The sequence below is a fragment of the Anser anser genome (assembly GCF_964211835.1).
Source record: "Anser anser genome assembly, chromosome: 8".
NCBI lineage: Eukaryota > Metazoa > Chordata > Aves > Anseriformes > Anatidae > Anser > Anser anser.
Genome location: NC_139728.1, coordinates 14,643,199 through 14,668,483, shown reverse-complemented (window position 1 = coordinate 14,668,483; position 25,285 = coordinate 14,643,199). Strand labels below are relative to the sequence as shown.

The following is a 25,285-nucleotide window of genomic DNA, read 5'->3' as shown; positions in this document are numbered from 1 at the left end:
TCAAGCACATAGTCTTCAAGTTCAAGTGAGTCAGGTAAGCAGAATTTAGATTTGATCTTATGGTAAGATTGCAATATGTTAATAGATTCGCAGACTTGTTTTATATATACACTTGCATATTTCATAAGTATACATTACAGTTAGTTTTTAAACACTAAAATACTGAAAAACAGGCAACACAGCTTTTAGTAACTGTGATATATAAGGTAAGTTTCTGACAATGAAGGGGTGTTGATGATCCTGTGAGGTTGGTTAGAAGTCCCTGTTTATTAAGGAGTTAAACAAATGCACAGATATTTAGCTTAAATCTGAACCTGACACACTTGGTGAAAAATGGATATAAAGCTCTTGGTTATTCACAGATAACGTTTCCTAGTACTATTATGCTGTAATTATTTTCAGTCTGTTTTTGGTTGCGGACACCAGAATATTTTTTGAGGAAGATGCAGGCCTTTGCTTGGCAAATGTAAGCCTCTTAATGGTCTGTTTGCTTTTCCTAGTGACAGTCTTTCCTGACTTCTCAGAAACAGCACAGATTGGAAAACATTATATGATCATTAATGACAGTTCTGAATAAGAGAAGGTTTTTCCTATTTTTTTTTTCTTTACAGTAACGAAGGGGAAGAACTTGCATTGTCCAACAATACAGTTTTGTTTGTGGTCATGTTATCTTGGATTCTATAATGCATTATATAATGATGCAATGGACCTTCCTATCAACTCTTTGCCTACTCCTTTCCTCCTGAATTGTGCAGATAAAAGACATTCTAGCAAATTGCTTCCTTTTACAAATTCTTCTGGTCTGTTTTTCTTGGAAGTAAACGAATTTGTCCATTTCCCTGTATTTGAGAACTCAGGGAAAAAAAGTAGTCTCTGAAATATCAGCAGGCTGTTATAGGATCCTTTTGGACGTTACTTCTTTCTTTTCGTGCAGAGAATGGACGCCACTCTGAGTAACATGAAGGAGAAAATCAATAAAGCACAGTGTGCTCTCCCACTCTTTACATGTCTTCATGTCAAACCAGATGTCTCAGAGCTTATGTTTGCAGGTATGTTTTCAATCTGTGTGGAGTCATTTGAGAAAAGGAGAGAGATGTGCGTGTCTGTTTTTGAAAAACTTCCGAGAATAATTCCATCATGCAACTTGGGTACACTTTGAAATTATTATTGTCATGGCAACGATTAGGAAAGAATTTGACATGATTTTAAACATTCCTTGGGGCTTAAGAAAATTCACACTGTTGTGAACCAACTACAGGGAGATTTAATTTAAAACAAGAATAGGAAGTTGTGATGCCAAAGTATAATACCAAAGCAACACATCATAAGGACAGTTCTGATGGTTTTAGAATATGATGGGGAAATGGACATGTGGGAAATGGACATGTGCTCAGTGGCTTTTGGGAATCTGACAGCAGAATCTGATAACAAGGAGTTACTCAGGAGTAAGCAAACACATCCTTATGTGGATACTTATTTGGTTGGTGCAGTATGTGGGCACCTGTCTGTCAGAGTTACAGGCTTTAGAGAACAGGTATTGAATAGGCATATTCCTCATGGCATATCCTGGAACCGAGTTTTTTCTTGGCTCTTAAGATGCATCTTTACCTGTCTGTATTACCAAGTAAAATGGAAACAAAAAATGAGTGTATTTTAGGTCAATTTTTTTTTTTTTTTTTTTTTTTTTGTCCCTGGAAATGAATCCTACCACTGTTTTAGGTTTCTGTGGAATGATAAGTGGTGGCCAGGTTTTGTTCTCTATCTTCTACAAGAAAAGAAAAAAGATTTCCTACCAACTGAAAAGAATGTTGCTTATACACAAAGTAGCAAAGCGAATAACAGGAGTCAAGATGTCAAGATAAAAAGCTGGTGTTTCTCCAACCGCAGAAAGCTGCTTAACATTAATATATCAAAGAGTAAAAGGGAAACGTTTTCAGACAGGCAGGATTATTCCTCTTTAAAAGAAGAGTGAAATTAGAAATGAACTCCTTTTTACTTCTTGCACAGCATAAAGTACTGTTGGTAACATAAAAGAGGCTTTTGCTTTCATTTATTTCACAGTTTTTAGTGCCATCCAGTAGCCTCACTTGAGAAAGGGTCCAGTTTTGCTAGGTGCTGTACAAACACAGGAATATATATGCCTATGTAGTTATACATGACTGAGAAGGGAAGCACCAAGTGGCTTGCCCAAGGTTTAGAAATCATGTAATATCCAGATTTCTGAAAAAGAGTATGTGGAAAAGTTGCTGTCAAAAATTTGTTCATAATAGAAAATGAAGTTGTAAATTAATTTACAGTTTTCATAGGAGAATGTCTGCTTTTCTTCTTAGAAATCGGAAAGCTTTTCATTTGAACATATGTGTAACTGTTTTGGTTTTTGATGATGTGGTGGTTTTACTCGGGTGGGCGGCCGAGTTCCACCACAGCCACTGTCTCACTACCCCTCCTCAAAGGGGAAGGGGGAGAAAATATGACACTAAGAGCTCAAGGGTTGAGATAAGGATGGGGAGATCGCTCAACAATTATCGTCACGGGCAAAACAGACTCAGAGTAGGAAGACAGTAAGATTTATTGCCTATTACTAACAAGCTAGAGAAGTGAGAAACAAAGGAAAGAAACCAAAAATGCCTTCCCCTCATCCACCCTCTTCCACCTCTTCCCCCCAAGCGGTGCAGGGGAATGGGGGAATGGGGGCTGTGGTCAGTCCCTGATGCTTTGTCTCCGCTGCACCTTCTCAGTCACTCTCTGGCCCTGCTCCATGTGGGGTCCCCCCCATGGGATGTCGTCCTTCCCAAACTGATCCAGTGTGGGCTGCCCACAGCAGCTCTTCAAGAACTGCTCCAAATATGGGTCTGTACCACGGGGTCCATCCCTCAGGAGCAAACTGCTCCTCTCCACAGGCTGCAGGTCTGGCCCGGAATCTGCTCCAGCAGCGGTCCTCCACAGGCCGCAAACTCCATCAGTGCAGATCCACCTGCTCCACCGTGGTCTCCTCCACGGGCTGCAGCATGGAACCCTGCTCCACCGTGGTACTCCATGGGCTGCAGGGGGACAGCCTGCTTCACCATGGTCCTCACCACAGGCCGCAGGGAACTTCTGCTCCGGTGCTTGGAGCACCTCTCCTCCTCCTTCTTCACTGACCTTGGCGCCTGCAAGGCTGTTTCTCGCTCCTCTCTCTCTCCCAGCTGCTGTGTCCAACACTTTTTTTTAACCTGTCTTAAATATGCTCTCACAGTGGTGCAAAGAACCTTGCTTATTGGCCTGGCTCTGGCCAGCAGTGGGGCCCTTACCTAACATGGGGAAGGTTCTGGATTCTTCTCGCAGAAGCCACCCCACTGGTCCCCCTGCTACCAAAACCCCGCCACGTAAACCCACTACAGATGACCTTCTGTTTTCTGAGGAATTTTATTTGGGTTCCTTATTTGCTCTTTCTGAAAATCAAAATGATATTTAGGTAATAATCATACGATCATAGAGTCATAGAATCAGTAAGGTTGGAAATGGCCTCTAAACAAGTCCAGAACTACCTGAAGGCTGGTCAAGTTTCTCAAGCCTTATCATTCTCAAGCTTACAAAAAAGGCATTGCCTCTGTCAATGGATCTTGTTTTCCCTTTTTGAGACCATCACATTTATTATCATATAGAATGCTAGATCTTGATTGTTTCTGTTTAAGCTTTTCTCCTTTTAGAACTGAACAGCTACTTCTGGTATGATGTAGTAGGTTTTGAATAAAAATATTTACACTTTCTTATTTACTAGATTATAGTCATAGGTGAGATCTTTCATGTAGTTTCAAGTTGAAATGCATTAATTATATCAGGTAACATTCCTTTGAGGAGTGATGGTGCAAGATTTCATGCAGCTACTAACAGTTTTCATGCCCCAGGCTCTGCATGTTTTCCCAACCCATAGTATTCCTGACCCTGGTGGCGCCGGCCATACCCAGAACTGCAGTAATCATAACTGAACATAATTACAGTGATTTAGTTAAGAGGCAGCTTTTTATTTTATTTTTTTAAATATATTATTATTATTAAGATAGCTTCTTTAATGATAAGGAGATACTGATATCCAGTGTTAAAGAGGGGAGTGTAATTTAATGTTTGGCTTTGGTATTGCATGCTTCCATCCCTCTAACAGCCTCATTTGCCACTTCTCCTGCTGCTGTAATGCCAGACCAGTTGAAATTTGGATTTTAGGGTTTTGCTCTTGAAACTACTTGTAGTAAACTTACGGTAGCTACCAGCATTTCTGTGAGTGTGTGAGTGTGAGTGTGTGTGTGTATGTGTGAGTGCTGTCTGTGCATTTATGTGCCCTATCCTGAAGCTGCTAGGTGTGTATTGTTGGGAAATTACCTTTGTCTTCCCTTCTGAGAGCCAGCTGAAGGCTGGTATGTAGGAATGTAGTTATGCTCTTACATGAGGACCACATTCAAAGTGCAATCAGTGAGCACGACTGAGACTTTTTGACTTCAGTACATTTTGGCTCAAGCCACTGGCAAGGAACTAACCTGATTAACTGAGACAGAAATTCTCTGAAACACCAAGTATTTCTCTTTGTATAGGGTTCCACTCTCACTTTCTGACCTTCGGGGAGAGGCTTGTCTCTTGGGACATTCAAGTCCTGCTCGTTTGAATGGCCGTTATCTCAAAGAGCTTCAGGAATGGCAGAAGCTAAAGTCCTTTAATTTTAAGACAGACGTCTTATTTCCTGAGTGGGCTATATGATTTGAGAAATAATTATCTTTAGTGAAAAAAAAAAGGTGGACCATCACAGATAAAATTAATTCTAATTCTAAATAGTTTCATTATCAACATGGTTCTGAAATATATATCTTCCAACTGCTGTTGATGGTACTCAAAGGGAAATAGCTTTAAATTCCTGGACTGGGTCTTCAAAGGAATTTCCCTCTGTTCCAATAACAGTGAAAATGTATTTGTGGGTGGTTGATATGGAAAATAGGATGTTGTATCTGACAATGTAGATAAATGTTGCCCCACCAGTGAAACACACAACAGTCATAATTAAATCTTTCCTTTTCAGTACAAGTGGTTAACGTTCTGGTTAACGTTTCAATGGAAACACTGAATACCTGGATGAGTGGATGGCATCCTATGACCTGGGGGGATTTTTAAAGCTCTTTCTTTTGACTTTCTGCTTCAGAATTTTTTTTCTAATTTAGTTATAGAAGTCAAATTGATGACTATTAAAAATGTGGAAGTTAAGATAGACGATTGAATGAAACAATGAAAATGTAGAATACTTTTTGTTCCTTTTTGCTCCCTTTTTGAAGTGAGTTCTCAGATATTAGCAACTCCACTGGTACCAAAGAAAATATTTCAAAGTCAGCTAAAAATCCATTTTCAAAAAAGACATACACTGTAGAATGGAAATTGCTTCTGAAGTTTTTTTGATTAAATCAGAAACGACATTAGAACATTTTGTTTCATATTTGTACTGAATTCTCTATTCCATAAGCTGGCATGTAGATATGTTGGCATAATTTGGTACTAATAATTTCTTCGACTGTCTCTTAGCTTTGCATTTTCTTGTTGGAAACTATTTTTGGTGGAATCCAAATGTCTCCTCTTCTGTAATCCTTCACAACATAACAATCTTTCTTGTGATTTCAAATAATTTTTCTGCTGCCTTTGTTGTTTTCATCTGCATATTTGGATGATATATTTGGTAGGATCCCAGTGAAAAGAAAACTTGGAGCTTAGACCCATGTTGGCAGTTCATGTGAAGGGGAATCACATGGAAGCATGAGATGAAAAACAGATGTCATTTTGTTTTTTCTCATTCTTGATGGCTACTTTTTTACATCTGTTTTTCCAACCTCCTATTTTTCCACCAAATTTTATTGTGATAAAAGAGAATGAGAATTCCTTCTTCACTGTGACATGAGACTGTTCTTCATTTGAAATAAAAGTTTTGACTTGCACGATGTAAAAGTCATTACTGTTGGTTGTTTAGTATTTAATTTACTGTCAGTTACGTTCCTTGGACAGGGTCTTATTCATTCAGGTATACACATCCTCTATGTCTATTCAGATTGAAATTGCTAACTAAACAAACTTTTTATTTCTTATTTTGCAGACTGGGTGGAATTCAGTCCATATGAGATTGGTATGGCAAAGTATGGCACTTTTATGTCTCCTGATTTGTTTGGAAGCAAATTTTTTATGGGGACAGTGGTGAAGAAGTACAATGAAAATCCTTTGCATTTCTTAATGGGTGAGTATGAGACAGAAGGAAACTTAAAACTAATTTCAGTAGCATTGTGTAGTAGTGGTTTTAAATGCATTCACAGAAAGTGTAAAACCAGAAGTACAGTTATTAATTTGCTGGAAGATAGACATTTGAAAGATTTCAGAGACATGGGTTGGAATTTTGAGGTTTTGGTTTCTGGTAAACCTGAGTTTGTACTAAAATCAGAGGTCTGTTCAGAATGAAAGCAACTACTTAAATAGTGCGGAACATGGTGGTTTCTTTTTTTTTCCCCCCCTTTTTTTTTTCTTTTGTTTTTCCTTCTACCAGCCTCCATTCATTGTTTACTTTTCCTTTTCAGGTGTCTGGGGCAGTGCATTTTCTATATTATTTAACAGAGTGCTCGGTGTCTCCAATTCTCAAAATAAAGGTCCCACAATGGAAGAAGAATTAGGTAATTTTAGTAAATATTTGTACTGCTAAGCAAAACAATTGCTAACAAGATTCAGTGAATTCTCTGTGGAAGGATGGCACTGTGCAGGTAGTCATTTTGAGAATGTGTAATGCAAAGAAGTTTAACTACTGGCATTGCTAGGTGCTAGTGAGGTCAGGGAAAGAGGATTAGTAATTTTCTTTCTTTCTTTCACTTTTGCTTCTGATCAGTTGGTCATTCCAACACCCTTTCTTATGTTGTTTTGCTAGTTTTTGGAGATTAAAAGATGACAAATAGTTACTTTTAAATTGCTAAACACTGTGCTGTGCTATTCTAGGAGTTAATTGAGTAAAAAGAAATTTTATAGTCTCTGGATTGTTAGATTATTCCTTTCTAGCCACAAGTAAGCTGTTGGTATGTGATCCTTTGCTTACTAATTCAGTGATTTCGGTTCCACTGCTAACGCTCAAATGGCAAAATAACTGTAAGAAAAGAGTTGCAATTTGCTTGGGATATACTTTATTATGCTTTATTTGAGAATGTTGTTGATAATGAAACAGATTTTTTTTATATGTTTTTCCTATTCAGAGGGCATTACAGGGAAATGTCTTTAAAACAAAAAATAAATTGTACTAGACAGCCAGATTTTTCTAAAAGTGTGGAGAGAGAGCGCAGATTGAGGTGATTAAAAAACAAATCCCTAAGCCCCTCAGCTATATCTCTCTCCTAATAGATGTTTTTCAGTTGTTTGATACTGTATTATTTATGGATGAAAATGAAACCTGTTCCTCCAGGTTCATGTTTCTAGTACACCTCGTGAATGTTAACACCTACTAATGGAGGATCTTTGTCAATGAATTTGATAGTGGAAGGGTCTATGTTAGCTTTTTAAGATTCTGAGAGACAGAATTTTATCTCCCATCCCTGGCTGAAGTCTGTATTCATTTCACATAAAATTAAAAAAGTATGCACTAAAATGGGATAAGATGTGCAAATACTGATTTGAGCAGAACCACAATCTATTGCCAGAGCTGCAAATGTCCCAGTAAAATCTTGGTACCACCAAAGTGAATGGCAAAATGCCAGTGGACATAGAAGAGACACAGTTGCACACATCAGGTATTATTCATACTTATAAGCAACAAATAATCAATTTTTCATGGGGTTTGCTTTAAAGAGATTATTTGATGTCCAAAAACTGCATTTCTTCTTGTTACCTTCCTTTTGGGGTCACCAGTGTTTATTTTTACCTGTTTTTCATGTTATTGCTTAAGAATTTGTACATGGTAGGCATTTGTGTGTACTTGTCTACTGTTGATATTTTTGGGTAGTGTTTGAGAAGACCTACCAAGTATTAAAAAGAAAAAGTATTTAAGGAAAAATACATGATGACAGGAGCTCTTTTCTTTCTGTAGGTATTCTTATAGTCTTGTATGTAAGTCTAAGAGGGCATAATCCTCCTCAGAAAAAAACAGTAATGGTGGTCATTTGTATTTGCTGTTCATTACAGAAGTTAACAAAGCTGTATTTTTTTACACTCGATATTACAGTGAATCTGTCTTCAATCTTCTCTTTCAACCTAGTATGCTTGTAAGAAATTAGATTTTATCCTTGAGCAAAAACTACAGTTGAACTTGCCATTGCTTTGATACTGCATATGATAGAAATTACAGACTAAATGATGTGTGTGCCATCATAGAATAGAATCATAAAATATCCTGAGTTGGAGGGGACGCACAAGGATCACCGATTCCAACTCCTAACTCCACAAAGGAACACCCAAAAATCAGACCATGTGTGTGAGAGCATTGTCCAAATGGTCTTCGAACTCCAGCAGGCTCGGTGCCATGACCGCTGCCCTGGGGAGCCTGTTCCAGTGCCCGACCACCTCTGGGTGCAGAACCTTTTCCTAACACCCAGCCTGACCCTCCCCTGTCCCAGCTCTGTGCCGTTCCCTTGGGTCCTGTTGCTGTCCCCAGAGAGCAGAGCTCAGTGCCTGCCCCTCCGTTCTCCTCGTGAGCCCAGCAGAGACCAACATCTACATTAGCCTTCTATGAGAAAAAGTAGATGATTATTTACTTTCACTTTTCCTTGGGAAAAATAATTACTTGATCATACGATCAAGTTCATTCCAATTCAGTTTATTTCAACTGGTTCCAAATTCGGATTATAGAGATGATTCCCAGCATACGTTATACTAGGGAACAAAAGTGTTTTATTTTCCAGAGGTCTCTCTGATACAATTTCAGCACTGGACCTCAGCTTACATCTCCAGTTTCTGTAGAATATGAGCTTCCAAGATGAGGCTGCTCATAAAACATAGAAAATTGACTGTATTTCAAGAAAGACTTCCTTCCATAATTTTAAACTTGGTTAATTAGTTTATATGTGGTATAAACGAGACTTTAGCAAAAATAATGTTGTCAGTCCATAATCCATTTTCACATGAATTAACCTCCAGTACAGGTCTGACTTGGGAGTGGAATGCGTTTCTTTTTCTGTACTCATTTTTGACATTGAAATAATTCTCAAGATAGTAGTGAACAGTTAGTAATGACTTTGTGGCTATTTTAGAAACAAAGCTTTAATTCTAACAAAATACATATTTTTGCCAGAGGAGTTCCTTCATTTCTGTTTTTATTTCTTCCCCTTCATATTATGAAGTAAAAACAGTTGTCTCTTCTGCCTTTGTAACTGCACTGGCCTTTATTTTTCAGACATACTTGAGTAACACTTTAATAGCCATCTTGGCTTTTGTTTTTTCCCCACTATTTTAATGGGTTCATATATGTATGAATGAGGCTGTGTTCTTTTTCAAAAATTAGTATTGAATTAACAGAACTCCTGTTGTCTTTCAACTTTGCTAGGAGTTATTGATACAATAAAAACTATAAATTTTATTTAAGGTGAATGAAATGCATCAGATACGTGATGAAGTAGCGGGTGATGTGTACTGCTTTACATGTTCCTTTTGCTTTCTCAGCCTTTTGGCTAATCTTCTTAGTGCAGGAGCTTTGCAAAAATTGCAAACTAAAGCCAATATATTGTGATCAGATTCTGACTATAGAGATGTCCACAACAGATGAAATCTCTTAGCTGTATTTCCTGTTAGGAAAAGTACCAGTTTTATGCCTTAATTTTTTTTTAACTTCTTAGCTATTTTGACAATTAAGTCGTAGCAGTTTCAAGTAATTTTTTGTTTCTTTCAACAGAAAATATTAGGCTAAAGCACCTTGTAAGTAATGACAGTTCAGACAGTGAAGATGAATCACAGCATCCAAAAGGTAAGGAAATCACCACATTTTATTTCATAGTTTACTTTCTTCATCAGCTTTCTTGTAGCATATTCAAGTTAGTGGATTGTCAAATCCCATTCTTAGTCATATCAAGAGTCCCTTAGAAAAGAGGGTGGTCATTTATACCAGTAGTATAAAACTTGCCTGCTTAGTACAAGGGTCTTAAAGAAGCCAGTGGCTCAGCAAAATAGAGAAATCTTGAACCTCAGAATCTTGACCTCAGAAGGCCTTTGGCTTGGCCGCGTGTCTGCTGCTCAAGTCAATGACAAATTCTCTTGCATGTCTTCAGTCTTGGCATCAGCACAACAAGGCTTCACAGGGCTCTTAGATTTCATGTACATCCCAAAACTAGCCTTTCTGAGTCAGGGATCTCCTGAAGTCCAGCAAGATACTGAGCTCAGAGGCATGTTTGAATTGTTATCAGCACAGCAAACTAGCACTACCCGTTGTTTTAAGGGTTATTTGTCAAATACTTACTTGAGAATGGTTTACTTTGTGTTTACAGCATTCATAGATGTCTTTTAGCTCCTGTACAAATGACATCTGATACAGGAAATTCCAAGTTGGCACGGTGTTTTAAACAGTGCCCAAATCCAGTTTCCCAAAAGAGGCACAAGCACATGTGTAATACTGGTCAGTGGGAAAAAAAAGACCCTATTTAAAAATTTAGGCACCTGAACCACCTACAGAGGTCTGTGATTTTAGTCAGGTTCTCTATCTCATCCTAATAATGCTTTCTGTATTTGATGATACTTTTGGAGAATAGTGATTTTCACCTGAAAATTTCAATTATTTTTTAAAAACTAAAGCAAGGGCAGGAATGAAGCTCTATGTTCTCCTGTGTAATTTTAGGGTCTGCAGGAAGAAAACAAAATTCTGTGAAATGAGACTGTGATTGAGTCATTAGCTCAGCTGAATGATTACTACTTCACTTCCCCTTATGTGTAAAATAATAGAGAATGGGTGATACCACATCTTATGTTTATTTGCAGATTTCCTGTTTAAGTACTAGAAGCAGTGTTTAAGCCAGCAGCAAGAAACACTACATTTCTTTCAGTTTGTAGCCATAGTGGACAACCTACAAATCTGATTTGTATGCATTTAATAATCTTTCTTAATTCTATAGGATACTTTTGTACAGATGTTGGACCTCAAAACCATGTGGTGTTTGATGTTTGTTTTCTCTCTGTTTATATAAAAAGCCTGTGCCTGAGTTATCTTCTTACACAAAACAATCAAAAAAGTCAAGTTATGACAGGTTATGAATGTAAGGTCACACCAGTCCATGTCATTTTAATGTCTATAGCATCTAGCTATAGACATTAGAGTACATTTTATTGTATTCTTTAATTAGAACTTAATATTGATTGTAGTCTATAGTTTACTGAAATGATATTTTCAGATATTGTAGAATTCCTGTGTTTACAAGCATTCAACAAGCATTCTTGTTTATACAGATATTACAGAATTTATATTTAATATCTGCAACTTTATACATACCCTGTATCTACTGTGGCTGCGAAGAATGCATCTAAGTCTGTGACTGCTTGCAGTAAAGTGAAATAGAAATGACCTCTTTTTGAGCAGAGGCCACCCAAAGGTCTCTTTCTAAACCTAAAAGAGTGGTATTTTCCAAGGACAGGGTAGAGGGACGTTTTAAGGAGAATGACTGAATCTGCTTCTGTAAAGATTCAGAGGACTAACTTTGGCTCGTTAAGGAGAGCTGAGTTTCTAGCAGTCAGCAAAGGATGGAGGAGGGTGTAATGCACATCAGGATGAATTTAGGTATGCATAGCATGGACATTCCTGATTCAAGTTTGTCACCTGAGCACCGGAGAGTTTACATTTTGGCTGTCAGCACAGCTAAAGTTAAATCCTCATTGCCCTTGCCAGACTAGCTAGAAACAGTTCAGGTCATCTGACACAGTCCCAGTATATTTTCCTGATGGACACATCTACACTACTGTAGCACAATAAATTTCACTGGCCTGTGAAGGTAAGAGGATGATTTCTCTCTATTTTCTTAGTAAAATTCTTGCACCAAAGCTCCTTCATTTAATCCATAGCTTCTTGAAAGAAGGATATAGGTTTGTGTAATAGGTCCTTTATTTTACTAGACCCTGGTTTTACTAGATCTTGGTTTATACTCCACACATTAACAGTCTCACCATTGGTTATTTTCATTTGCCTCTACAGGCACTGAGAATTCTGAGGCAAACCAAGAATATCAGAACAGCAGCCAAGAAAGCTGGGTACAGCGAATGCTGATGGCTTTGGTGGGTGATAGTGCCCTTTTCAACACCAGGGAAGGGCGTGCTGGAAAAGTGCACAACTTCATGCTGGGATTGAACCTCAACAGCTGCTACCCACTCTCTCCTCTGGCAGACCTTCTAACTCAGGAATCTGTGGAGGAAGATGAACTAGATGCAGCCGTAGCAGGTTAGTTCGCAGAAAGCCCGTGTTGATGCATATTTATTGTGAAGCTGTGAGTTCCTCAGTGTGGTAACATTTACTCAAACTGTGAAGTGTATGGTGGCTCGGACAGTAGCTGCACGGAATTAGGAATCATATTTGAATGGTATTTTGAAGATTTCCTATAGACAGTGTTACTTATACTCTGCTTATTGGAAGCGTATGAATTTCTGAGTATTCTTCTGGCACTGGTGCCTTTCTTTTTTCTTCCTTGGTAGGCAACAGAGCACTGAGTTAAGGATGTGACTTTCCCCATAGAAAAGTTATATGGGAAGATGCATACTTTGTGGAGCCTCCACACACAGTTTCTGTGATTCAAATTGCAATGCTTGGGGTTTATTGTTGACATCCTTCAAGTTGAGGAACTGCAAATCTCCATTCCTTCTATGCTCTCACATGGCAGCACAGCACTGCCAACCATACCTCATAATAATAACAGTCACTCCAGCCCCTATTTTCTGTTCAGAGGAAATAGATTGTCCTAGTTGGTCATTATGCAATAGTAAATACCAGATGTCGTTTAAAAGCTTAAGTAGCAGACGGTCTCTAATGTATATTTGTTAATGTAACAAATCCCTTTGAGTGGTTGTATAGTAATTTCCATCTGTGTTCCACTTTCTAAATATTTTTACCATCTCAGAGGTGTTTACAGCTGGGTAATCTTAATATTTATAGTGCTTGTAAAAGAGGCAGGAAAGCGGGTAATAGATTCATGGTTGGAAAAAATGACAGTTGATGAGAATTTTGCCTAATTAAGATGTGGATAATCTTCAGTATCAACTATCAACTTCCTGGGTCTTAATTTCAGTTGAAATAAAATGCAGGTTTGACGGAATGAGCCTGCTCCTCTGATACAATTACTTTTGAGTGCCTATCACCTGAAAATTCTCTGGCTAAAATGTCTGGCAGAAGTTTGATTTAGCTGCAATTTTTAGTGTTTGTTGAAGCCCACACTCATAAACCTGAACTAACAACTCAGATCTAACAGCTGTGAATAGTTGCATTGTAGCCAAGGGTAGTAGAAAGACAAAACAAAATATGAAATTTCAGTAGTTGATATAAAATTTAATCATTCAGTAGTGTGATAAGTGTATCCACATTTTAATGGTGTTAGTGAATTTTGCTAGTGAATATGTAAGAACCTAGGAGTCCAGAGGAGTAAATAGAAAAGAAACTTTGGAATAAATTTGAAATATTGTGTATTAGCAAGGCACTGGCTGCATTTAAGCATTGCATATTTATTCCTATCAGTGAGAATTTAGCTAGCAGTTTGAGTACAGAGAGAAGTCTCAATTGCTGTAGAACTTACTTTTTTTTTATTAACAGGCCCCAAAGGGAGAAGTAAGTGAATCAGAAAGGATATAAATAATGCTTTACATCTCCAGTTGTCTCAAGCCTTTCACAGACACGCTGAGTCGCACTGTGGAGAATGAACCGTGATAGGCATAAGCCGATGCTACAGGCATTACGGAGGGCAGAATTTAGTCTCTGGAGTACCCTGAAGAGATCCCAGCTGCTTGATCTGAAAGTAAAAATCCTTTAGGAAGTGAAACAGGTACGACCAGGCAGTAGTTTAGAAACAGGATCACATGCTCAGTGTTCCCAGCATGCACATACCTGGTGGTATTGTTCTCCACCAAACCCATGGCATTTAAATAATTCCCTTTTCCCAGGAGTACAAATCACGCCTGAGTTTTAAGACTTCAGCATGGGTGTGCTGTCTGCTTAGAAGGAAACATTCTTACAGCCCCAGATTCTGTTTGTAGGGCAATCAGTGGGATTACTGCTGCTTACTTCAGTGGACCAGCATCTAACTCCTTCCAGTGCCGGAGCAGAGAGTATATATACAAAAACTGCTTTTGCAGTAGAAGTGTGAGATCATTAAGGGCTTTAACTCAGTGAAAATGCCAACTTAGTTCCTATATTTGAACTATACTGTGATTTTATCGTCTTTTTATTGTGTACCATAGTTTGGTAATTCTAGCTTTTTAGTGCTTACATTCCTGGTTTATATGCTCAAAATAGTTGGCATCGTTCTGCTGTGGATTCAGTTTTTGCTGAGCATTTTCTTAATTGATCTCAAATATGCTTTAAAACTTTACACCTCATGAGTAGTTTCACTGTGAACTCAGAGTTGTTTTGTTTCTGTTCTTTGGTATTACAACACACCAAAATTGCTTGAGAAAATGCCAACTGAGTAACAATAAGGAAAAAAAAATAACTCAGTCTCTGCTTCCTTACTTCAGTATTTATGGAAACTGTTATAGTAGATGCACGTCAATAGCAAATGCCCTCTTCGTCTCTCTTACTTTCATTGAAGCTGCCGTCTGTGACAAAGTTTGGCCTCTGGAACATTCTCTTTCTTTTATTTCTAAACCATTCTTAATACGCGTTTGTGTATCCGATTACTGCAAATGAGATAGGCATGCTGTGCTGGTTTCACACAGAGCTATACTCCCAAACATGTTGCGCTTCTCTCAGCTGGTAGGTTGGACTGAAAGCTTCTCGTAATATGGATGCATCTTTTATAAAAGCAGTCTGCATGAACTGAAAATTAATCTCCCAGGGTCTCAAAGCATAAATACTCCTTTCAGTCTTCACACTGCTTGATGAGTAATGATGGGTTGGTTGAGCAGGGCTACTAGAGTATGTAGAGTGATTGTCCTGGATTCGTGTGTTCTAAAATGTAAAAAGAAGAAAGGTTTCTTATCCAGCCCTTCAGAATAACTACAGCACAGGGTATAAAGTAGACAAGGCTTCTTTTAGCACCAGGGACTCACATTGTACATTACACATCTCCCACGAGCAATTGCAGCCTCACCTGCAGTGCCCTGACCTGTGGCTCAGTCTGGCTGCTTGCCTTATCTCACTGGGTTGGTGTGTGTTGCTTCTGGCCTCCATCTCCATTGTGTAAATCAAATCAAACTCCATGCCGAGTCTGCCTTTAAATTCGTGTCATTAAGATAAATAAATAGGCACTGGATAATGTTCATCGCTTTTGGAATTTTGGCCCAGTAACAGAGACTTAAGTTACATTTAATTTTATTCTCAGTTCAGAGATTACAAGTATACTTCTGAAAGGAATTATGTAAAAAAAAAAGCAAAAATCTTAAGTTGAATTTCTCTTGTAATTACAAGAGTCCATGACTAATAAAAAAAACTATGTGGTAATTATAAATTTATTGATGATATTACAGTGCTTTAGCATTTAAAATATCTTATTCTGGGTGGTACAAGTTTTGTTTAAAAGATAATTGTTAACTTGATTTTGGCTTCAAATTCAAATTTTATGAAGTAAACTAAGAGTAAACTAAAACGATGTTTTTGCAATTTTTAGGAATTCTATGGAGAATAAGGTTTTAAAATAAATTATAAATTGTGTTTGAAATATTGCCTTTAAAGAAGGAGGGGGAAACGAAACTGTTTTAGTTATCTTAAAAGTATCTGTTGTAGGTGTATGTTTTTAACAGCGGGTTTTGAATTATAGTGAATTTGGTAAAGACTAATATATTTTCACTGATTTATGCTAATTCATGGCTGTGAAATATATCTAATTCTAAAATAAGAAGAAAATAAGGTAACAATGCCAAGTATTTTGAGCATATAAACCAGGAATTCTAAAATAAGCACTCACTCAGCTCTTTAACACTAGGCAGTCATTTGAAAGTGTTTTCTCTCATGGAAATCAGTGCAAATATTAGGAAATAGGTGGATCATTTCTCATCAAAGTGACTTTCAGTAAATAATAATAACAGAAATAAAAATTAAAAAATACGTGATCTGAGAATTTTTTCAGCTCATAACAGTACATTTTTCTCATGGATCCTGAAATGAAGAAGGAAAGCTGTTCTAATGAAATAGAGTTTGAATCAATTTTGATGGATTTTATTCACATTGCTCATACTTTCAGATGACTTTTATTGCCGATAGGTTGGTGTTAGGAAATTTAATTATACAAGAAATAGTTACAGGGTTCTGTTCATCACTGCTTAGATTACACTGCCCTCTACAGATATGATCATTAGTTTTTAATCGAATGGCCAAAACATGCATCAGAAATAGTTTTAAAATCTAGAGCAAGAAAAGACTGTCAGGAGCAAAGTGTTAACTACTGCAGGGGTAGTTTAGCAGTATCCAGGGACTTGGATAAGTGCAAAGATTGCTTATTCTTTCCTGAGTTGCTCCCAGGGAGTGTTGGAGTTGAAGAGAAAACATCATCTTCACCCTCAGTTTGGTCATTAGGGATAGAAGACTATTTTATACAATACCATGGCAGTAAGTAGGTAATTCTGTTCAGTGCTTAAATTTTGGATACTAATATGAGTTCTCACTTCTTTTTGTTCCTTTTTGTTCCTAGTATAGTAATGAGTATGAGGTCATGAGGTTTGGAGTAGGTTGAAAAGCAAGTTGTTTGACTTGTTAGTCTTAATTTTAATAGTCAGAAACAGACAAAGGTGAGCAGCGCTCAGGAGCAGAGCCACTTCAAAGCTTTGTGGGCAAATTCTAGTTACTTGGGTGAAGAAGATCTGGGAAGGACGGAAGGTTTGGGAGGAAACCTGGAGGAGAAGGTTGGGCAGGGAGTGTAGGACCAGGGATGTATCTTAGTAATCTGTCTCAACGTCCTGTAAAGACTTTCGTTTGTGTCTTGGGTTGTTAGGGTTGAAGGGATAAAGCTGGGAATGCAAGGGTCAAACCTGGGCATCTGTCCCCATCTGTTATGCTTTAAGCCACCTCTGCTTCTGCCTTGGGACAGGCTGTTGGTGTGCATGGCCTTCTGAGGTCCCTGCCAGCCCTGTTTTGTTTCTCCTTCTCCAGTTGTTAAGATGAGAATTAAGGTTATACATATGTTCATGGTATGTGTAGCTGGAATACCGAAGATTAGATTCTGTGGAATGTTCAGTACTTGGGGAAACACTAGAAACCCCATCAAAATTGCAGTTCTTAATTGCTGTTTTCCTGTATTGTTTTGTTTTTATTTGTTCTGCGTAGATCCTGATGAGTTTGAGAGGATATATGAACCACTAGATGTGAAGAGCAAAAAGATTCATATCGTGGACAGCGGGCTTACATTTAACCTGCCGTATCCACTTATCTTAAGACCTCAAAGAGGGGTTGATCTCATCATCTCTTTTGATTTTTCTGCAAGGCCAAGTGATTCCAGCCCTCCCTTCAAAGTAAGTAAGACAGGCCATTCCTTTCCTTGCGTTAATAAATTTATGTTGACTCAGTTTCTTTCTTCCAGTTGGGTTGGCCACACATTTCATGGTTCCAAAAGGCCATAGTGCCTATCTACAGCACTGGAGCAACTTGTTTCCACATCAAGGCAGAATATTCCACTCTGCCTTAGTTTCTGTATGTGTTACTCACATGATGCAACTGACACAAAGTAGACAAATACAGTTTTGGTCTCTGTAAACCATTGTTTGAAGTAGTAGCTATGTTGCTTTTTATGAAAGTCTTGCCTTCACGTTGAACTGCAGAATGTTATGTCAATGGGAAATAATTAAATTTACTGTTGTGCTAGCACTCTAGCTCTGTACAACCATTCTCAGTGATGCAAATGAATGGTTTTCTGTCATCATCTTGTAGAAATGTGTTTTCAGTCACCCTGGTATTGCTAAATATTTAACATTTTGAAAGTGGGACTAACTGTTCATTTTCATGTCTCTAGAATAATCCCAGTACTGGTTTAAGTAGGATTCCTAACACCAGTCATGCCAGAGCAAAACAACCACAGAAAAATACAGATTAAATTACCTACTTACTTTCTGTAGCAAGTGTGGAAAGCATAGCTGTCTGTCTGTGCAACGTGTACAAGTTGTGCACCCAGGCAGCTCTATTTGGTCAGAAAAGGTTAATATTGGATGATTTGGTAGCTGACACAGAAACAGTAACACTTAAAATGTCTGTTGAGAAGGTCTTAAAGAAGAGGCAACACTTACTGGAAACCCAAGTGAATTTTTAAAAAGAACTTAAATACCTGTTTGAGAAACACCTGGCATTCTTTGTAAAAGTGCTTTATAGACAATTTTCAATTAGAACAAGGAAAAAACATTTTTTTCCTTCTTACTACCAAAGGACAAGACCTCACAGCAACAGTGAAAATAACACCACGCCAAAATGAACTCTAGATCACTGTTGTCAAATGCAGAGAAAAACAAGCATCAGATGACTAGAAAGGAGTAACCTCTGTAATCTCTGGGTCTCATGGGGGCCACCTGGAGCACTGAGAGGAACTGGAGCAGTGCCTTTCATCTTTCTTTAATTGATTCAATCCCACAGTCTTCTTTCTTCAAGTTTCTATTCATTTAAGAATCTCTCTCCTTTTTGGTCAGGACTGTTTCCCCTGTCTGCTAGATTTACTGATGCAGTGCCATCATCTTCCCTGAAACGCTTCTTCCCACCCGTTTTTTATGTTCAGCACATGGAGTCTGTGTAAAAGGCTGTTTATAGTTGTCTCTATTAGTCTGCCTAGGCATTCAACTTTCTGTTTCCAGCAATTGCAATTTTCTGTGCCATTTTGGTGAACATACCATAACATGGAGAGATTGGTTGGGGAACCAGTATGTCATCCTGAAAGTTTTTCTATAAACCATAATTTTTAAAATGCAAAGTCATTTTACGCAAGAAAAGACAATGGGAAAATTAAATGATGCCTTAGGTTTCCGTAAAGCCACCGGTGAAGGGAATGGTTCATTTGTTTCTGAAGCACAAGTATGTGTATAATTAAAAGAGTGATGTACCTCCAGCTAATACACAGCAATAGTCCAGAGGCAGAGGTTGTATGGTGATGGCCTAAAGGACAGAAACCAGTTTTGTTTACTGACTCTGCAATCTCATTGGCTCTGCTTGCATTACAAAGAGTAAATGTCAGTTCAAGAGTTGGGCCTGTTGTATCTATGGTTGCACTCTAATATACTTTTATTACTCCAACACGTAGGAAAATCAGCCAGCTGAAGTTGATAACTCTGCTCTTGTTTTATCATTTTACACCCACTATCTTTTAATCTCTTGTGTATCCACAACAGTTGCCCCAATTTCATTCAAAACAAAGATTAAATATGTTGACCTTCCCTCCCCTTCCTCTCACACACCCTCATTACATCCTTTTGAGTCATTATTTACAAATTATTTTGTTTACTCAATTGTCACGAGGAAAAAGAAGACTGTTTTCCTAACTTACTTCTTTGCTTAGCATGCTTTCAAATGTTCTTCTGTGCTGTGATGTGACTACGAACATAACAACGCGTGGATTGGTGTTTATTAACCCTCACTGGTTTCCATAGCACTGATACTCAGTTTGCAAGTAAAATTACAGATGGTTTTTTCTAGCTGTCAGCTCTGTAAATTCACCCAAAGATTTATATGACAGACCAACTCTTTCCTTCCTGTGAATCATCACAGGTGATGAAGATTGGGCAGGCTGAATGAGTTGCTCAGTTGCTAGACTGGGTCTCCTGTCCAAAGACGGACTTGATCAGTCCTTCTGTGGTAAAGAAGTGTGAGATAATAAAACTGCTTCTAGTGCGGATACCTGTATCCATCTAGATAAAATCCCTTTTTGCATTGAGCGCTTGTATATATTGTGTTATCTTTTCAGGAAATTTTGCTTGCTGAAAAATGGGCCAAAATGAACAAGCTTCCTTTTCCGAAAATAGATCCAAATGTATTTGATCGAGAGGGCTTGAAGGAGTGCTATGTTTTTAAACCAAAGGATACCTCTTCAGAGAAAGACTGCCCAACTATAATCCATTTTGTTTTGGCAAACATCAACTTCCGGAAGTATAAAGCTCCAGGTGAGCAAGTAGTTTTGGATGCTGAATCTAGGTGTTCCTTTGAAGTTTTATAATGATGTAGTGTTTATAGACTAGAAATGCTTTGTCCCTGAAATGACTCTTAAGTCTATCTGTAGTAGTTAGGGATTTCAAAAAAAAAAATTTAAAAAATAAGTTGGTAAGTTTTAGTTGTGTTTTTGTTTCATATGCAGGTGTTCCAAGAGAGACACAAGAAGAGAAAGATTTTGCAGACTTTGACATTTTCGATGATCCAAATACACCATTCTCTACCTTCAACTTCCAGTATCCCAACGTTGCTTTCAAGAGGCTTCATGATCTAATGGAGTTCAACACCCTCAATAATATAGATGTATGTACACCAGTGTGGAAGGGGCTTAAAGGGTCTAGACTGTTAAAGGGGAAAGTAGGTAAACCCCTGGGTCTGCCATCCTAAAGGTACAGAAGTTTACTTAAGTGTTTGCCTGATTACTTTGGCATATAAAGTGCTTCCTGCGTTTAGTTGGGCCCGTTGTTATTTTGAAAATTGAGCTGGATCAAAGCCCATTATAGTCAATGGAAAAAATCTGCTTTATTTTAAGGAGAGATGGAGTAAACTCAAGGTAGGTTCTTTATGAGCTTGTGTATAAGCATGCTGATTATGGGTGCGCACACAAACTGTGTGATGGTTGGACCAGATGATCTTGAAGGTCTTTTCCAGCCTTAATGATTCTATGATTCTATGGCCAACTTGCGTCCTTCCAGCCTGGGAAGGGAAGTAGAGAATGCAGTTACTGGAAGTAACCCAGTGATTGGACTTACCTGAAGAAAGTTGGATGAGATGCTCACTAAGAATTGGGTGAAGAGAATTTGGTCTTTCACTTGACCTCCATTTATGTAATACCTAAATATCAGTTTTATAGTAAGCATAACTATATATGATCCTCTGTCAATAATAATCTGTGAGGCTGCTGAAAGGGCTAGAGGGTACTTTCCAGCAGATAAAAATTCTAAATATTTTCATGACCATGAAGATTGACTTAATATGGTGGCCGTCTTCCAAATAGAACTGTTGGAGCATGGTCTGTGTGCTTTCTATAATATTTGACCCTGTGCTTGTTAGGATCCACTCCCATTCCTGCTCTGTTCTACTGCCATTTCTGTGTTGTTTTTTTTCATTTTAGCATCAAAAGCCCTGCAGGGTAACTGAGCAAATGTGACTGCAGAGGATGTAGGATTCTTTGTTCAGGTTTTTATACTCAGGCCTTTATGTATGATGATTTTCTAAGTAAAAAAAAAAAAGAAAATTGAACTTATTTTGCAAAGATCTGTGGAAATTTCCTTCTCAGCTCTCTCCATGGTATTTAATTATACTTTTTAATTGATACTAGCAGTAACACAGGGCTGTGATTGGTAACCCTTTTCTCACAGGATCTGTAGAGTGGCTTTCCATATTCACAGGTGTAAATCATCATCCCAGATAAAGAAAAGTGTGGTTTTTTTTCAATGTAGTGAGTAAATCTTGTTGCTTTGGGACCAAGGAAGCGAAAGTGGGGATTTAATGTTTCAATATAGTTATGATTTCATACACCCTTTAAGTATGGATTTTTACATTGTTCATTTACCCTTCAGTGTTGTGTAGGGACTCAGTTGAGATGGTTCATTTAGTATGTTCCTGTGTGACTTGTTTGATGTTGGAGATATTCTGTCATACCTATTAACTACATCTAAATAATTGTTTTATACAATAAAACAAATGGAATTCATAGTGATACTCAGCAACCACTTTGTTCAGAGGATGGAGCAGAGATGAAATTAGGAGCAACAGGTGTTAAGATCTGAAGGGGTCTTTTCATTCAGTTAATAAATCATTAAAATTTTGTTATCTTTCATTATCATTAAATCATTAAAACTTAGTTAACTTTCCCAGAGTGACACATTGTTAATTGTTTTCCAGGTGATCAAGCAGGCTATGATGGAAAGCATTGAATACAGAAAGGAGAATCCATCTCGCTGCTCTGTGTCGCTTAGCAGTGTCGAAGCAAGGAGATTCTTTAATAAGAACAATCTTAACAACAACCATACGTAGAAGATGTGTCACAGGTCCCATTCCTTGGGACTGTTTCTATCTTTGGAGCTGGTTCTATCTTTATAACTGGAGTTGTAAAGACATTTAAGAGCATCACTACTCTTGAAAAGGGCTGTGCAAAGGTCCCGAAAACCTTTTCTTGTGAATTTTCAATATTATTTTGTATTTTTTTTTTTAAACATTGAAAACATTTCAGTATATTGATATCCTTACTTTAAGAACTATGTAATTAGGTTATTTTAACTATAAAGTCACTGAGTTCAGTGTCTTTTTTTTTCTTTTTTCTTACAAAATTGTAAACATTGGTGGTTTCTTTTAGTGGGACAATTGTCTTATATTTAATTGATGTAAACTGGGCATATCTTGAAGTGGAACACAGAATTAGAAACACAATAGAATAAATCTTTAATAGCAGAGATGATACAGATATATACCTGGCCTCAGGCCCAGATTCCTCTCTGCTTTACACGCGTGAGAAGATTGCCTTCGACTTTAGTTTGAAAAGTCAATAAAAGCTGACTATTACTGCTAGTCAGTAGCAGCTTCCTCGTATATTAAGTTGCTTGTCTGCTTACTAGCACTGTTGCTTGCTACACTGTTGATTTCTTATACTGGAAGGGGTTTTGCTTGCCGGTAACTGTTGGCTATATTGGCCTAACCAAAATTCCATCATCAAGCTTGTGTTTCACCTTTTAATTTTATTCTGTGAGTGGTGGCTCTTAAACAACAAACGCTTTGTAACAAATGGCTGTCAAAGAAATGGGATCTGTACATCTTTGATATGATCAGTAGGATCCTCAGCTGGTTGTTAATGTTAGGAAAGCTGTTGTAGCTGATACTAAGAAGGATCTGCTCTTGAATCTTTGAATCACAAATATTTTCACAAAAATTGAAGTCCACTTTACTGTTGTTTAAGAATATATACATCCACTCAGCAAAAAATCCAGCCTCTTGCATTTTCTATTTCTCTTTTGTTCCACGAAATTACATTGCTTGAGTTTTAGCTGGTAGCACCTGTGTGTTAAGTGGTTATTAGTTCACATATTTCTGCCCCAAATGTTTCCAGGTAAATTAAAAATGATTTTGCATTTGATTATGATTAAAAGCAATACATTTCTGCAAAGGGACAGTGGCAATGTTTACAGTGGATAAACAAATTTTTCCTGTGTAAGAATGTGAAGTAGTTCATCTGTTAAGGGCTATATTTAAAGTCTATTTTTAGTACTTTGAACAGCAAAAGACTACAAATAAACATAGATTATTTTAGTACCATCTGAAAAAGTGATTAAAATCTTCATATTAGATAACTGTGCAAATACATAGGAAAGGGTAGTCACACCTCCAAACACTTCCAGCCTCCTTTGGAATAATGTAATCAGCAAGTGTGAAAAGAGCAAAAGGAACTGACAGGGCCACAGGGTGACACACATCAGTGCTGCCTGTGTACCAGATCTGAAAGCTGCAAATTTTAGGAATGCTTGGCTGATGGGTTTCATTTAAAACAGCTACAACCAACCAAACAAAAACCTCTATGGAATTAACTCTCAGCGGGTGCACCTGGTAGTCCCAGAAATTTTTTGTTACCTGCTTTGTTGTGGGGTTTGGAGAAGGTGGCAGGGGCTGAACAGTTTGGTTGAAAGTGAACTTAACTGTCTGGGAGAGTTAATGAAGAAGGACATGCAAAGGTACTTCTAGAGGTGAGAAGGTGGAAACCATCTCCAGCTGCCCTGTGTCCTGCTTGGCCAGCAGCAGGTTGAGAACAGCACTCCTTTCTCTAGGAATTGCATTGTGGTGAAAACAGAAGGTGTTGTAAGTGGGATTGTTCATAGTAGCACGGTTAGACGGTATGGGTGTTTCTTTGTAAGAACTGTAAATGAGATTTTGCTCTCTGGATTTCTGTTGACATTAATGGGGTTCAGATTTCACTCTCTTACCTTTCTGATAGGGCTTTCAGGATTCTGTCAGACACAGAGATAATTGTCACAAGGGCATCACTTTGTGTAAAGAAGCATATCTAATCTTATTTGATTATTTTGTGACAAAACAACTTTTACTATAACTGCTCCTTTATCCAAGTTTATTGCTAATTCAGTGACTGTTCATCTTATTGTGAATAATTGAGCTATTTTTAATTGCTAAAATCTGTAAGCCCGGGGGAAGGGAAGTAATTATAATGCATAATAGATGCTGCATCATCCCTTCTTAAATCTACTTGCAATGCTAGGTAATTAATAACATTTTCTGTGTTGATTAATAGGTTTTATTTCTGTTTGACGTAATGCATGTTTAAAATCAAGAGAGAAAATAAAAGTAACTTATCTTAGTGCTGCATATTTTAAACATTTTTCAGTAAATTTTGGAATACAGGAAGAAACCGGTACTGTTATTGTAATATTTTCTTTATATTTTCCCCTTTTTGTTAATGAGATAATGTTTGTATTTTGTGAGATGTACCTTCTTTGTTTTATAGAAGTTTTATCATACTTTACACAGTTTATATTATTACAGTGTTATCAAACAATAAAAAATATATTTGGCACCTACTGTTTTCAGTTTATTTTGATCATTTACATGATATTTTCACTTTTTTTTGTGAACGGATGTGGAACAATTTTGTGGTGTACGTGGAACCTGGTGGAGCAGCTCACATGCAGGGAATTCAGGGCTTTCCTTGTTAGTCTTTCTTTCTAGTTTAACTGTAAAGAATGCAACTTTGAGCAGCCCAATGTGTGGTGATGGTGCGTCAATCCACTTCAATCCCCACTATTGTATTTTGCTGCCACCACTCTGCCAGCTGCTTTGTGCTTTCTCTTAAAAGCTTGACAGCATGGGCTTGGATGCTAGGTTTTTACTATCTTTAACCTCAGAGTTCTTCAAAAGCAGGCCAAAGTTCCTCCAAACCTGTTTGGGTCAAATAGCTTTTGGCTTGTTGCTTCTGTTTGCTGAAAACCGAGTACAGTCTGTTATCTGCAGGTACTTCAGAAATGCAAGGGCATCATTGCAATGAGAGAC

At 37.7% G+C, this 25,285-nt stretch overlaps 1 protein-coding gene across 11 annotated transcripts in view; it reads left to right on the top strand.

Annotated features, from left to right (window-relative positions):
- The window catches only part of PLA2G4A (phospholipase A2 group IVA), a 116,803-nt gene extending 91,991 nt beyond the window's left edge, over nucleotides 1–24,812 (top strand). For all 11 annotated transcript variants that reach the window (XM_083846853.1, XM_083846856.1, XM_083846854.1 and 8 more), the window contains 9 exons: nucleotides 935–1,049; nucleotides 6,101–6,238; nucleotides 6,573–6,665; nucleotides 9,857–9,928; nucleotides 12,137–12,379; nucleotides 17,402–17,586; nucleotides 20,013–20,208; nucleotides 20,400–20,557; nucleotides 22,142–24,812. In XM_083846853.1, the coding sequence (XP_083702979.1) occupies nucleotides 935–1,049; nucleotides 6,101–6,238; nucleotides 6,573–6,665; nucleotides 9,857–9,928; nucleotides 12,137–12,379; nucleotides 17,402–17,586; nucleotides 20,013–20,208; nucleotides 20,400–20,557; nucleotides 22,142–22,273 (1,332 nt within the window). In that variant the 3' untranslated portion in view covers nucleotides 22,274–24,812. The remainder of the gene's footprint in view (nucleotides 1–934; nucleotides 1,050–6,100; nucleotides 6,239–6,572; nucleotides 6,666–9,856; nucleotides 9,929–12,136; nucleotides 12,380–17,401; nucleotides 17,587–20,012; nucleotides 20,209–20,399; nucleotides 20,558–22,141) is intronic.
- Nucleotides 24,813–25,285: the final 473 nt, after the last annotated feature.